The following is a 16,782-nucleotide window of genomic DNA, read 5'->3' as shown; positions in this document are numbered from 1 at the left end:
GCCAGCTGGCAGAGTGGTTTGCAGATAAACCGCGCTCCTCTGACCTCAAAAGGTGCTCCAGCGACTGACACAAGAGGCCATGGTCTTTAGCCTCCTTGGTAGAGCAACCAACTTTCATGCAAAGAATCGCCGGTTCGATCCCAGCTCAGACCGGGTTTGGTGCGGTAGGGCCAGTTCCACATGGGGGCTCGTCTGGGATGGGGGTGAGTGTAAAGGAGGCCAACTAGTGAAGAGCTATATTGGTACACCTCACTCGCCTGACCTCAAAATGTGCTCTAGCAACAGACGTGAGATGCCATGGTCTTTAACCTCGTTGTTGGAACAAGCGACTTTCGTGTAAAGAATCACCAGTTCGATTCCAGGTCAGAACGATATGTGTGCGATAGGACCAGTGGGTTACATAAACATAAAATCGTATTGAGTTGTCCAAATGCACTCACTCGGTGAGTTGGAAGTCAGTAGGATATAGTAAGGTTTTGCCTGCCAAGGGGGCGTTCCCCTAATGGAGGGGCGCCAAGTTAAAAGTGTCAATGGGATCTGGTGGTTGGTCTTGAATGGTCCTTTGTCGGAAATTAACAAAAAAAAAAAAAAACATACTCAAAGTACCACATTTCAGATTCGCAAAAAAAAATTAAAAATGTAAACAGCGCCCTCTAGTGGTATTGTCATCTGAAACGTGCAACGAAACGTACTGTGAGCAACGTATTTAAGGTTTTACACAATAATGTCGGCTGATGTATGCAGTTTTAATGAGTCTGGGCTGATTTATTCATTCAAAAATATTGTTATTTAACTATCATTATCAGAATAATCTTTCAAAATATCGAGACTTAATATGTTGTCAATATCAGACCTTAATTTTAAGATAAAAAGTCAAAACACTGCCATATTTTTTCCTCACTGAATATGTTGATTGACTCATCACAGTAGGGAAGTCAAACGGGTTGCGATGCCATTTGTTGTTGACTTTGCAGAGCATCAGATTAGTGGCCATTAAACTCCTATTGTGGCTTGTGATTGAAAGGGCATTAGATGATGAACTTTATTAGCAGTGAGATAAAATAATATGAGTGAGGTCGGCGTCTATTGTTGCTTAAGCTTTAAAACACTACTGTGAACGATTTTATTATGTCCGGATGATTAGTTACTAATATGTAACCTGTGCAGTTACTGAGGCCTACTAATGTTTATTTTTTTATTTGCTTGTATGAATGTGAAATGCACAGATGTATTTTTTTTGTTGTTGGTGTTTTTTTTAAGTGTTGAATGAAATGTGTTCAGAAAGCTTTAGCTGCGGATTTTGTAGCCCAGATGAACGTGTTATTAGCTGTACAAATGGAAAATGAGCTAATGTTCTATATGCAGGCTATCAAAATCATCTCAAGGTGTACATTCTCAGTGGGGAGAAAGTTAGACGAATGTAACATATACAGCTATGGGGAAAATGAAAGGACCACAGTAAAATGGTCTGTTTTTTAGCATTTACTGGATTATTATATATATATCAGTTTGTGTAAAATTAAAAAAATTACCCTAAAAAATGCTGAATTCTGCACAATTGCTTCATGTTGTCTCAACTCAAATTAATTAACTTCTTTGTTTATACAAATTTAAGTGGATTAAACATTAGACAATTAAGTTTTCTTAAAAATAAAATAACTTAAGGATTGTGTTGTTTCAACTCCTTTTAAATAAGTAGGTTGAACAAGCAGCGTTATTTGTCATTTTTTGAGTGGACACTTACAAAATTCACACAATTAATTTGTGTTGGGACAACTTGAAGGAATTAAGTTCACTTATTGTTACCAATTCAAGTTTTTTAAACATAAAACAATTAAGTTGTGCCAAAACAAACTCAAGAATTGTGTTTCACATCATTTTGAGTAAGTGGTCGGAACAAACAACAAGCGTAAAGTGTAGTGTAGGTTTTGTTTAGTTATGATGGTCTTGTTACATTTATTTGACGTTTCAAATAAAAATAATGTGATTTAAAAGCATTTATTCCCCATACAATTACAGTTGTTTTGACAAACAATTTTTTTTTTTATTTGTTGTAATTGAAAATCAGGGTTATTCCACCTGAAAATATCAAGCTTTGAAATTAAAACATTTGTATTGTGTTTTCTAAAAATAAATATAAACATTTTTAGTTATTTTATGCGAAATAAATTCTATAAACATCTTTAAATTCTCCCTTATATTCTTTAAAAATCTCTAAATTTCTTATAGATTTATACAGAAAGTAAACCCTTTACCTAAATACATGAATTCTCTTCCATATGAAGTTTCTTGTTTTTACCCCATAGCTTTTATACAGTAAGGAAAATAAGTATTGAACACGTCACCATTTTTTTTCAGAAAACATATTTCTAAAGATGCTGTTGACTTGAAATTTTCACCAGATGTTGGTAAAACCAAAGAAATTCATATATGAAAAGAAAACAAATCAATTTAGTTAAGTTCTGTAAAATAAAATGAAATGAAAAAAAGTATTAAACACATGAAGAAAGGTAGATGTAGAAAGGCAGTGTAAGCCCAGACAGCAGCTGAAATCTCTCAGTAGTTCTTCACCAACCCTCTACTTTTCCTCAATATAAATGAATATCAGCTGCTTCAGTCTAACATCTAAAATAGCAGGATGATGAACCCAGGGTGGACATTTCAGCAAGACAATGATCCAAAACACAGCCAAGGAAACTCTCTAATACTTTCAGAGAAAGAAAATCAAGCTGTGGAATGGACCAGCCAATCACCTGACCTGAATCCAATAGAAAATACCCAATAATGATCAGATTTGATTGACGAGACCCACATAACCATCTAGATTTTTAACACTGTTGAAGTCTGAAAAAACTCACATCTGAGCAATGCATGTGACTTCATTCTCCACATAAAAGGCGTCTTTAAGCTGCCATCACCAATAAAGCCTTTTCTATAAAGTATTTAATACATTTCAGTAGTTCAGCTCTTTCTCCTTGTCATTTTTTCAGATTTCTTTTGTTTTGTTTTAATTTTATCTTTGTATTGTTTGGGTTTTTGCCAAAATCTGGTTCAATCGGAAACAAAACACAAAATAACGGCCATTAAATTACAGAAATATACTGTAAAATAACAGATATTAAACTACAGAAATTTCCTTAAATTAAACTTTCTGGTAAAATTCTGTAATTTAATATCTGTTATTTTACTGTAAATGTCTGTAATTTATCAGCCATTATTTAACTTTTTTTTTCTGGCACCCCAGCTGCCGGAAATAAACTGTAAAATTATGGGGTTTTTTTTCAGTGCATGTCAACAGCTCCTTTTAGAAATATTAATCCCAGGAAAAAGCACAACGTGTTCAATGCTTATTTTCCCCCACTGTATAAATTTGAGCAGCTTCCATACGCAAACAAGATGTGGATTCACACAAGTATGAGGCGTTAATGTAAATACCATGTTAACACTACTGTAAATAAACTTTCTCTTGAGCATGAAGATCATCAAATGGGAATATTGCACCCAAATTAACATGAATTAATACTACACTAAAGTTATATCACTGCCTTTGTATGCATGACGGATCCCGCATTCACAGAGGAGAGATGAGCTACGAATGAGGATTATATCAAACACTATGAGTGTGTGTGTGTTTGTGTGTACTTAAAGATGTATCCAGGCATCTGAATACTCTAATACACTAACAGAATATATTATGCAGTCTGTATTATTATAGACAATAAATTCAGATAACCCACGAAAGTCTTGTGTTGATTGTTTTTGGATATGGTGTTGGATTTTTGTAACGCCGTTGTGAAATGTTGAGGAATATTTTGCTTCGTCAGTAAATCCCCTGATGATGTTTTTGTGAACCGCTAAACTCTATTTCCCCTTATTCACAGTCGTAATGTGCAGAAAGCTTTTGTTTTCCCCAGACAGGATGGCAGCAGATCTCGTAAATGAACATCAAGGTCAGTTGTCCTCATTTTTACCTCTATAAACTCACCACAGCTTGCAGATTTATCTTATTTTATTGGTTTTCCACGCAGAAGCTTTAGTAATATTTGTACACTCTCTTAGAAAATCATCATATATATCAGTGTGTTTCGTATGAAGGGTTTTCTACAGTGCTCAGCCAGTGAGTACACCCCACACAAATCTCTCATTTAAATGTTTATTTGCTATAGGATGCTTTTTATTTAGTTCACCAACTGGCCACTTTATTAGGTACACCTACTGGTTCTGGGTTGGACGCACTTTTGCCTTCAGATCTGCCTTAATCCTTCTTGGCATAGATTCAACAAGGTACTGGAAACGTTCCTCAGATATTTTGGTCCATGTTGACATGATGGCATCAATCAGTTGCAGCAGATTTCCCAGCTGCACATCCATGATGTGAATCTCCCGTTCCACCACATCCCAAAGGTGCTCTATTAGATTGATGTCTGGTGACTGTGGAGGCCATTTAAGTACAGTGAACTCATTGTCATGTTAAAAAACAGTCTAAGAATTCATGCTTAATTATTTTATTTTAATTCTGTAGAAATGCTTAAATTCTCTGTCAGTAAATCATATTATAATGTATTTATTTCTCTAAATCTCAAATGTGAATTTTCTCTTATTTCCGTCAATTATTGGCCTAAGTTATTTAATCTTAAAATAGATTAACAATATATTCCTATTTTGTCAAAAAAGGGTATTATATTTTATTTAGTTGACATTTATTTTAAAAGAAAGTGCATGAATATTTAGTTTTTTTTTAAAACCATGTAATAAAATTGATGCTGAATGTAAGATTAAAGAGCTAGAGAATTATGAGTTAATATTTTCATCACGATAAATAAACAAACATCTTTTTTTTTTAGAGGCAACTTGATATAATTTGTGTTAAAATAGTTTGTTTTATAAAAAAATGTTTTTTGAAAAATATTAGATGGTTCATCTTGGGAACAAATAATGTACCTGCACTGCTGGAATGAGTCGTGGACTATTAATAATTGTGAAGTAAAATGTTGACATTATAGTTGCAAATAAAACAGATGTGTTATTAAGCAAGCTCTAGAAAAATTGTTTATTTTCAAAAGTAGAGATGTCTTTTAGAAATGTGTGTAAGATAAATATTGCATCGAGAAATCACCTCGCCTAAGCCAATATATGAAAAACCTCTAAATGTATTAACTGATGTTGATTAATGCTATTTAATGTATTTACTAACAAGATATAACGACCAATACTTGTGCAGCATTTATTATCATTCAGCATTTACTCATGTATTATTAAAATCCAAATTCCTGCTTATTTTATTTCTAAAGAAAATACTTGACCACTTTGTCAGTAAATCATATTATAATGTATTTATTTCTCTAAATCTCTAATGTGAATTTTCCTTTATTTCAGTCTATTATTGACCTATTTGTTTTATTTAATCCTAAAAGAAATTACAAGAACATTTTCCTTTTGTCTGATTTATCTTTTTGTCTAGTTTATTTTTTAAAGAAAGTGCATGAATATTTTGTTTTTTTAAAACCATGTAATAAAATTGATGCTGAATGTAAGATTAAAGAGCAAGAGAATTATGAGTTAATATTTTCATCACGATGAATAAACAAACATCTTTTTTTTAGAGGCAACTTAATATAATTAGTGTTAAAATAGTTTGTTTTATAAAAAAAAAAGTTTTTGAAAAATATTAGATGGTTCATCTTGGGAACAAATAATGTACCAGCAATTCTGGAATGACTCGTTGACTATTAATAATTGTGAAGTGAAATGTTGACATTATAGTTGCAAATAAAACAGATGTGTTATTAAACAAGCTCTAGAAAAATTGTTTATATTCAAAAGTAGAGATTTCTTTTAGAAATGTGTGTAAGATAAATATTGCATCAAGAAATCACCTCGCCTAAGCCAATATATGAAAAACCTCTAAATGTATTAACTGATGTTGATTAATGCTATTTAATGTATTTACTAACAAGATATAACGACCAATACTTGTGCAGCATTTATTATCATTCAGCATTTACTCATGTATTATTAAAATCCAAATTCCTGCTTATTTTATTTCTAAAGAAAATACTTGATCACTTTGTCAGTAAATCATATTATAATGTATTTATTTCTCTAAATCTCTAATGTGAATGTTCCTTTATTTCAGTCTATTATTGACCTATTTGTTTTATTTAATCCTAAAAGAAATTACAAGAACATTATCCTTTTGTCTGATTTATCTTTTTGTCTAATTTATTTTAAAAGAAAGTGCATGCGTACTTTGTTTTGTAATAAAATGTATGCTGAATTTAAGATTCAAAAGCCAGAGAGTTACGAGTTCATATTTTTATGACAAAAAATAAACATTCAATCATAATTTTTTAAAAATAAGTAACTTAATATAATTTGTTTTAAAACAGTTTAATGTTTTGAAAAATATTACATGGTTCATGTTGGAGACCTCAAATCTGCAACTCTGGAATCACTCTTGGACGATCAATAATTGTGTAGTGAAATGTTGACATTTTAGTTGCAGATTAAACAGATGCATAATCAAACAAACTCTAGCAAAATAGTTAATATTCACTTAAAATGTGTATGAGATTATTGTTGCATCTGAAGCAGTACCACTGTTGAAATCACCCCTGTAAAGCCAATATATAAAAATCCTCTAAACATTTTACTTGGTTCATTTTATTTTATTTCTCAAGAAAGTGCATGAACGTTTCTTTGAAACTCTCATGTCCATTTCCCCCTTATTACAGTCTAAAATTGTCCTTTTTGTTTCATTTAATCTTAAAAGATATTACAAGAGGGTGAATGGCGCAGTGGGTAGCGCTGTTGCTTCACAGCAAGAAGGTCGTTGGATTGAGCCTCGGGTTGGGTAGTTGGCACTTCCCCACAGTCCAAAGACATGCGCTATAGGTCAACTGGGTAAGCTAAATTGTCCATAGTATGTGTGTGTGAGAGTGTATAGGGGTTTCCCAGTGATGGGTTGCAGCTGGAAGGGAATCCACTGTAAAACATATGCTGGGTAAGTTGGCGGTTCATTCTGCTGTGCCGACCCCTGATTAATAAAGGGACTAAGCTGAAATTATAAAGATTGAATGATATTACAAGAATATTTTCCTTTTGTCAGCAATGATCTTGTGTTTATTCATTTGACTTTATTTAATAGGCCTACAGGATTACTTTTTGTCATAAATGATGTAATAAAATTTCTCTGACCTTCTAAACTTCACTATACCCTTATAGCAAACTGTCCAATTTTATTTCATTTTAATGAAAGGTGCGTGAACATTTTCCTTTACATGTAAATTTCCTGGCACCTCCCAGGTTTGTTTATTCATCTATGAGCTATTTTATTTCATTTTCAGAACATATTGCTAACAAACAAAAACGAGTCAACTCATTCCTCAATGGACAGCTCAGCTCTGTTGTTCCATTCAGGGAATATTGGTTGGACCAATGTGCTCAGAGCGGCCGGTTGCTGTGGCAACACCAAGCCAAAACGAGACACTCCCAAAAACAAAATGAACGGCACCGCTTTCTAGATTATTCTCGCATAATAATATAAACATAATTGAATTAACTGAAGATAATTAAACGTTCAGAATGTCAGACATTATCTGTCAGTGGCTGAATTCAGAGCTCCGGCTGTCAAAAGTCGTCGGTAAGTGTTTGTTTGTTTTGTAAGTTTGGGGAAAGCCGTTAGCAAACAAGTTAATGAGCATTATCGCTAATAAATGACAGACAGCAAATAACTTTAACTGTTCTTCTTGTACATGTTTTTATTGCAGAGCCGCATTCATTTGCCAGGGATTTTTCAAACGGTTATCTGATAGGAGAGATCCTTTACAGATATGAGCTACAAGACGATTTCCATCTGTTCTCAAAACAAAAGTATGTGTGGATTAACATTTATTTATTTGTTTGAATTTTACACACGTTAATCATATTTAAATTATTTTTTAAAGGTATGATATAATTTATTTAAAATTCCAGGTGAAGATATTGTTATATAGAGCAAAACATGGTAAAATAGTATTAATAATAATGATTTTTTGAAAATTTAAAAAAAATGAAAATGAGGTTTATTCCACTAAGTATTGATTTATAAATTGTTTTGAAGTACAGAATATTTTTAGTAATACTAATAATAATAATAATTATATATATATATATATATATATATATATATATATATATATATATATATATATATATATATATATATATATAAACATGCCATCTTTTCGTATTTAATGCAAACAGCTTGTATATGATGTTTGATAACATGTTTTATGTTAACATAAAACACAATCTAATAAGATCTGGCTAAAATTTAATCAGTAATTTAGAATATAATAAAAATTGCAACATAACTGTCATTTAGATCATTTAAATGAACTAACAATCAGATGTTCAGCACACCTAAAGAAATTATGGGTGTGTGGGAAAAAACACCATGCCAAAAGTGTGCAAAAAGCAAACACACACTTTAACATAAATAAAATCTAAAAACAATTGTGGCATGTTTTACTTTTTAGACAACACGATACCTATTTTCTAACTTCAGATGAGTAAAAAAAATAATAATATTTAATTGTTTAATAATTCCGATTTTCAAACATTGAAATCATTATCTGAAAGATTTTTTTTATTATTTTATTACTAAAATTTTATATATTATTATTTTATTTAAATATTATTTTACACCAATCCACACCTAATATATGTATACACTCACTGGCCACTTTATTAGGTACACCTTACTAGTACCGGGTTGGACCCACTTTTGCCTTCAGAACTGCCTTCCTTTGTGGCATAAATTCAACAAGGGACAGGAAATATTCCTCAGATATTTTGCTCCATATTGACATGATAGCTTCAAGCAGCTGCTGCAGATTTGTCGGCTACACATCCATGATGTAAATCTTCCACTCCACCACACCCCAAAGGTGCTCTATAGGATTGTGATCTGGTGACTGTGGAGGCCATTTGAGTACTGAACAGTTGATACAAGGCAAGATGGATCCATGCTTTTATATTGTTTAAGGCAAATTCCCACCCTACCATCTAAATGTCACAGCAGAAATCAAGACTCGTCAGACCAGGCAACATTTTTCCAATCTTCTCTTGTCCAAATTTGGTGAGCCTGTGTGAATTGTAGCCTCAGTTTCCTGTTCTTAGCTGACAGGAGTGGCACCCGTTGTGGTCTTCTGCTGCTGTAGCCCATCTGCCTCAAGGTTGTGCATTCAGAGATGCTCTTCTGCAGACCTTGGTTGTAACGAGTGGTTATTTGAGTTACTGTTTCCTTTCTATCAGCTGGAAACAGCCTGGCCATTCTCCTCTGACCTCTGGCATTAACAAGGCCCATCATGATGGCATCACTCATCATTTGCACCTACAGAACTGCCACTCACTGGATATTTTCTCGTTTTCAGACAATTCTCTGTAAACCCTAGAGATGGCTGCGCGTGAAAATCCCAGTAGATCAGCAGTTTCTGAAATACTCAGACCAGACCGTCTGGCACCAACAACCATGCCACATTCACTTAAATCACCCTTCTTCCCCATTCTGATGCTCGGTTTGAACTGCAGCAGATCATCTTGACCTTGTCTGCATGCCTAAATGCATTGAGTTGCTGCTATGCGATTGGCTGATTAGAAATTTGCGTGCCGTTTGACAGGTGTATAAAGTGTCCGGTGAGTGTATGTCTGTTTGCTATAGATATAGATGTCTTTATTAATATCATTACAGCCAAAATACATTTGTAACACATTAATTAATTCTTTTAGCATGTACTTGCACTCCACAGCACATCGAATGCCAAGCTGAATAACTTCACTCGCATTGAGCCCACCCTGCAGCTGCTGACCGTGCCCTTTGATCTGACCATGGCTAAAGCGGTGATGCTGGGCAGGCATGGAGCGGCCACTCGCCTGCTGTACCAGCTCTACATACTCCTGCAGAGAAAGAAGAGAGCAGGACTCACTGCCACAGCCATGGAGGTCATGCAGCCTGCAGCCACGGCCCGCCTACACCGCATAGAGAACAGCATCTACACAGAGGTGATCCATTAATAGAAACTCCACATTCACTTCTTCTGTCTGCCTCAAGGGCTTCTTGAAGTGTCTTATGGTTGTATTACGGACATTGGGAAACTTATTGCTTAGAAAGATATTCTAAATGTGATATTTATTGCAAATTATATATATTTTTATATGTTTGGCCAGTAAGGTTATTTATTTATCTATCTATCTATCTATCTATCTATCTATCTATCTATCTATCTATCTATCTATCTATCTGTCTGTCTGTCTGTCTGTCTGTCTGTCTGTCTGTCTGTCTGTCTGTCTGTCTGTCTGTCTGTCTGTCTGTCTGTCTGTCTGTCTGTCTGTCTGTCTGTCTGTCTGTCTGTCTGTCTGTCTGTCTATCAACTGTTTTTATCTATCTATCTATCTATCTATCTATCTATCTATCTATCTATCTATCTATCTATCTATCTATCTATCTATCTATCTGTCTGTCTGTCTGTCTGTCTGTCTGTCTGTCTGTCTGTCTGTCTGTCTGTCTGTCTGTCTGTCTGTCTGTCTGTCTGTCTGTCTGTCTGTCTGTCTGTCTGTCAACTGTTTTTATCTATCTATCTATCTATCTATCTATCTATCTATCTATCTATCTATCTATCTATCTATCTATCTATCTATCTATCTATCTATCTATCTATCTATCTATCTATCTGTCTGTCTGTCTGTCTGTCTGTCTGTCTGTCTGTCTGTCTGTCTGTCTGTCTGTCTGTCTGTCTGTCTGTCTGTCTGTCTGTCTATCAACTGTTTTTATCTATCTATCTATCTATCTATCTATCTATCTATCTATCTATCTATCTATCTATCTATCTATCTATCTATCTATCTATCTATCTATCTATCTATCTGTCTGTCTGTCTGTCTGTCTGTCTGTCTGTCTGTCTGTCTGTCTGTCTGTCTGTCTGTCAACTGTTTTTATCTATCTATCTATCTATCTATCTATCTATCTATCTATCTATCTATCTATCTATCTATCTATCTATCTATCTATCTATCTATCTATCTATCTGTCTGTCTGTCTGTCTGTCTGTCTGTCTGTCTGTCTGTCTGTCTGTCTGTCTGTCTGTCTGTCTGTCTCTCTGTCTGTCTGTCTGTCAACTGTTTTTATATATCTATCTATCTATCTATCTATCTATCTATCTATCTATCTATCTATCTATCTATCTATCTATCTATCTATCTATCTATCTATCTATCTATCTATCTATCTATCTATCTATCTATCTATCTATCTATCTATCTATCTATCTGTCCATCCATCCATCCATTTCTCTGTCAGCCTGTCTATCCATCCATCCATCCATTTCTCTGTCAGCCTGTCCATCCATCCATCCATCCATCCATCCATCCATCCATCCATCCATCCATCCATCCATCCATCCATCCATCCATCCATCCATCCATCCATCTATCTATCCATTTATTTCTCAATAAGCCTGTCTAATCATCCATCTATCCATCCATCCTTTCTCTGTGGTAAAGAAGACAAAGTCTTACCCGGGGTGTCTTTTCAAAGTTGTATTCTTTATAAAGAAGGTCACAATTATACAGCAACAACAGTTTCTGCAGAGTGAGACACTGAAAACAGAGTGTTGCCTCTCTTATATCTGTTTTCTCCCTTGTACTGCTTACGAGGTCTCTTCTAATCAGGCTATACCATGTTTACGTTAGCTGTCTCTCCACTCTGACCCATGCCCCTTTCACACCATACCATGTTTGCAACAGGTGTTTCAGCTGTTCTGACCTATGCCCCTTTCACACCATATATCAAACAGCCTTTCAAGATAAAGCATGGAATGAAGGACAAAAGACAGAGTGGTCACACATATAGAAAAGTTAGGCATTACAGAGAATGCATACACATCTGAAAAATGAATATAAATACATTTCCATTACACTCTATCAATCTGTCTGTCTGTCTGTCCGTCTGTCCGTCTAGTATCTATCCATCTGTCTGTCTATTCGTCCGTCCATCCATCTATCCATCTATCTTTGTCTTTCTGTCGATCCATCCATCTATCGTTCTATCTGTCATTCTCTCATTTTATCTATCTGTCGTTCTATTTGTCGTTCTGTCTTATCTGTCGGTGTCTTTCATTCTGTCTGTCATTCTATTTTTTTGTTCTGTCTATCTCTATTGTTCTTTCTGTCATTCTATCTATCATTCCATCCATCCCTCCATGTGTATATCTATTGTCCTGTTCATCTGTCCAAATATTTAAAATTGTATTAGTGTTGCAAAGCTGACTATTCAGCTACATAACTGTCTCATGATACTTCATAAATCATGATTCTATGATGATTTGATGCACAAAAAACATTTCTGATTAGCATCACTGCTAAAACATCACATGTAAAAGATGTCTTTACTGTTTTAAATATTTCAGTGCATGCCTGTTACAGTTTTTCTCAGTGGCTTTGGTGCATTTCTCACAACACTATTTACATTTCTCAAACCACTTAGTACAAACTGCAAAACCTAGTTGATAACCTGCAAAAGTGTGTCACTTGCTCAAAATGGATCGCTCATTCCTCAAAAGCAAGAATTGATGTCAATGAAATTATCAAAGTATCAGTGTCCTCAAGTTGAAAAGTCGTGACACCATTGTTTATGAACAAGATAGTCAAGTGTCTTTATCATGTTTTTTCATTATCACAGTCCACTCTGTAAATGTTTTTCATTGCAAAAAAAAAAAAAAGTCAGATTTTAGAGACACTTCCTGAAAATGCTCAAGACAGCACTATATACTATTTACACAGCCATTTGCAAACTACAGTAAAGTTAGACATCACTGCATTGAGTGAGGTATCTGAGTACAAGACACTGAATATGTTTCACAGTTTTACTGCATTTGCTCTTTACAATTCCAATTTATTCACAGCATTGTGCAAAGGATTAAACGCTTATTTACAACAAGCATACACTTCCTTTGGATAGAGTTGTGCACAACTGTAAACAATATCACAGAACATGTTAAAAACTGAATCTACAACATACACAGGTCTGTAAATCATTCATGAAATTGTTTACAGTTTTTCTCAGTCACTTTAGTGCATTTCTCACAACACTATTTACATTTGCACAGCAGGTCATGCATTTCTCAAAACAATTAGTCATTTGTGCACATCCTAGTAGCAGTTTCTCATTCCTTTAAACAATTTGCAAATGCTTTCGGACATGCATCAACTGCTTTCATTTAACTCTCTGCTTTTTATAACATTATCGTTTGCTTATGTCAAGTCAGTCAAAATGAACTAAACTTGTAAATGCTGAATATTCATTCCATATAAAACTAATAGTCCTCATTTCATTACTTAAGTCATTACATACAAAAATGTTGAACTTGATGTCAAAATCTGTCAAGCAAACTTTATAATAAAAAAAATAATTATTTTCCTGAAAATTTCTTCTTAATTGAACAATTTGATGAATGATTTACAGACCTGTGTTTGTTGTAGGTTCAGTTCCAATATGTACTGCAATATTGTTTACAGTTGTGCACAGTTCAACCCAAAGGGAGTTTATGTTTGTTGTAAATAAGGGTGTGTTTATTCTTCTGCACAATGCTGTGAATAAGTTAGGATTGTAATGAGCAAATGCAGAGTAAAAATGTGAAACACACATATTCAGTGTCTTGTACTCAGATACCTCACCAAATGCAGTGATGTCCAACTTTACTGTAGTTTTCAAATGGCTCTGCAAATAGTATATAGTGCTGTCTTGAGCATTTTCAGGAAAAAAAAATCTGGCTTTTTTGCATTGAAAAAAATTCCAGAGTAAACTCATAATAAAAACATGACAAAGCCATTTGACTATCTTGTTCATAAACAATGGTGTCAGGACTTTTCATTTTGATGACACTGACACTTTCATTGACATCAATACTTGCTTTTGAGGAATGAACTATCTATTTTGAGCATGAGCTAGGTTTTGCAGTTTGCACTAATTGTTTTGAGAAATGCATTACCTGTTGTGCAGAAATGCACTGGTGTTGTGAGAAACGCACCAAAGTGACTGAGAAAAACTGTAATTTAAAAGACATTTTCAGGAAAATAAAGATTACAATTTTTTTAAAATAAAATTTGCTTGACAGACTTGACAGCTCTACACAAGACTTTTTTCAGCAGAGAAATTAAAATGGTCGTGCCGATCTGAGTCTGGTTCTCTCAAGGTTTTCTTTCTTCACTCTCCTATTGGTGAAGTTTTTTTTTCCCCTCTTTGCTGTCGCCACTGGCTTGCATGGTTCAGGATCTGTAAAGCTACGCATCGATGAATTTGCTCTTCAAACCACACTGAACTGAGCTAAACTGAACTGATCTTAAACACTAAAAACTGAACTACCCTGATCCAGTTACTATGACCATTTATGTGAAGCTGCTTTGACACAATGTACATTGTAAAAGCGCTATACAAATAAAGCTGAATTGAATTGAATTTTGACAACTAGTTCAACATCTGTGTATGTAATGACTTTAGTAATGAAATGAGGACTATTAGTTTAATATGGAATGACTATTCAGCATTCACAAGTTTAGTTAATTTTGACTGACATGACATAAGCAAATGAAAATGTTATAAACAGCAGAGAGTTGTGTGAAAGCAATTGATGCATGTCCAAAAGCATTTGCAATGTGTTGGAAGGAATGAGAAACTGCTATTATGATGTGCACGAATGACTAATTGTTATGACAAATACATTAGCTGTTGTGCAAATGTAAATAGGTTTGTGAGAAATACACCAAAGTGACTGAAAAAAAAAAAAAAAAAAAATATATATATATATATATATCTATAAACATTTACTGACCCCCGACTTTAGAACAGTACATAAACTATTTAACTATTTCTAATCTTATTTTATTTTTTTTATTTTAAACATTATTTTTATTTAAATGATTGATTTCTTATTTTCATTTCATTATTATTTTTATTTCATATAATTTTATTTTTATCTTCTCAAGAAATTGCTCATATATATATATATATATATATATATATATATATATATATATATATATATATATATATATATATATATATTTATATATATATATATATATATATTTATATATTTATATATATATATATATATATATGTATATATTTATATATTTATATATTTATATATATATATATATATATATATTTATATATATATATATATATATATATATATATATAAGTGATTAAGTGTTGTTATTCGTGGAAATTATGATACATTTTTTTCAGGATTCTTTAATCAATAAAAATGTATTTAAAGGAATTTATTTGAGATATACATCTTTTATTACATTATAATTGCCTTTGCTGTCTCTTTGAAACATCAGAATTAATTTTTTTTCTGAATCAAACAACAATCTTTTGAACAGTCATGTGGTACAGAAAATTAAGAATCACACTTATAATAAGGTTTCATTAGTTAATGTATTTACTGACATGAACTAATACCAAACAATACTTCTACAGCGCTTACAAATCATAGTTTAACATTGACTAAAGCATTAAAAATCCAAAAGCATGCTTGTTAACATTAATGCACTGTTAGTGACCAAGAACTAACGATGATCAACTATTTTCATTACCTAACAATAACAAAGATGAATAAATACTGAAATAAATGTTCTGATCATTGTTTGTGAATGTAAGCAAATACATTACCTAATGCAACCTTATTGTGAAGCCTTACCAATAAAAGAACAACCAAACCAACTAACAATATAATCATTTAAAGTTCTAACTTCTAACGGTCTTCACATAATGATGTACTTAAAATGTTTTTATCATGTTCATCTTAATGTTTTCTTTGTCTCTCAGCGCTTGAAAACAGTGGTGAAGCGTGAGGCGGACCTGAAGATGCAGAAGATCGCAAAGCGCTTTCATAAAAGAGGGCAAGAAATGTTCAGCCGCTCAGTGATGACTGAATTGCTGAAGGAGGAGGACCGGCTCAAACGCCAGGAGGAGAGAAGACTGAGGGACATAGAAAAGGTTTGTCTCTTCACATGTAAACCATACCTAACATTGCCAAACTATATTCTTTTAAACACTTTTGACTCAGTAGCATCAAACTGTTTTCTTCTAAAAGGCATGAATCATGGGTATTATTTTACTTACTTACTTCTTTTACTTACTCCCAGGGCTGTTTATATCAAAGTAGATATTTAGCCACACTTTATTGGGGTTTCGTAACATTTTACGAAGTGGGTTGTTAGTCCAATGCTCAACCCCCAACCTGGAGGGGTCTATTCGAATCTCTTCATCTGACTGATCAGCATCTAATAATGAAGGCTGTGAATGATATTATGATTTGTCATTTTTCAGCATCGGCAGGCACGCAGAAAACAAAATGAGATTATGATTCAGATCCAGTCGGCTGTTGTCCAGATCCCGAAACCTCCACACATTCGCACGTCAAGAGCTTCAGAGAAACAACAGCAGTTTCGCAAAAAGCAAGAAGCTCAGGTAAACAACACTTTTGCAGTTTGAAATAGTGATTATGCATATTCATCCTCAAATATTCTCAGTATTATAATGAAAGCAATGTTGTTGTTGTTAAAATGCTTCTTTTGTGCTGATTTAAAGGTTTTTATTTATTGAGGTATCCTATAAAACACTTACATTTTCTAATTATATCTACTGCAACATCAGCTGCGTCCCAAATGGCACACTATGCACTTATGCACTATAGACTTACACACTCAACAGCATAGTATATGTATGTGGTG

At 33.5% G+C, this 16,782-nt stretch overlaps 1 protein-coding gene and 1 long non-coding RNA gene across 10 annotated transcripts in view; one reads left to right on the top strand and one right to left on the bottom strand.

Annotated features, from left to right (window-relative positions):
• Positions 1-2,268: 2,268 nt before the first annotated feature.
• On the bottom strand, positions 2,269-7,390 carry LOC141385749 (uncharacterized). Its single transcript, XR_012406682.1, has 2 exons — positions 6,149-7,390; positions 2,269-5,388 (listed from the first exon to the last, which is right to left on the bottom strand). It is a non-coding gene; the product is annotated as an uncharacterized lncRNA (long non-coding RNA).
• An 82-nt stretch (positions 7,391-7,472) lies between these two features.
• spef2 (sperm flagellar 2) overlaps positions 7,473-16,782 on the top strand; it is a 49,819-nt gene continuing 40,509 nt past the window's right edge. For 4 of the 9 annotated variants that reach the window (XM_073950382.1, XM_073950380.1, XM_073950381.1 and 1 more), the window contains exons 1-5: positions 7,488-7,642; positions 7,770-7,872; positions 9,792-10,044; positions 15,875-16,045; positions 16,379-16,519. In XM_073950382.1, coding sequence (XP_073806483.1) covers positions 7,585-7,642; positions 7,770-7,872; positions 9,792-10,044; positions 15,875-16,045; positions 16,379-16,519 — 726 coding nt within the window. In that variant the 5' untranslated portion in view covers positions 7,488-7,584. 9 annotated transcript variants of the gene reach the window in all.

Source organism: Danio rerio, chromosome 5 (assembly GCF_049306965.1).
Source record: "Danio rerio strain Tuebingen ecotype United States chromosome 5, GRCz12tu, whole genome shotgun sequence".
In the NCBI taxonomy this organism is placed as follows: domain Eukaryota; kingdom Metazoa; phylum Chordata; class Actinopteri; order Cypriniformes; family Danionidae; genus Danio; species Danio rerio.
Note: the sequence above shows the minus strand (reverse complement) of the source record. Positions and strands in the feature narration are given on the sequence as shown.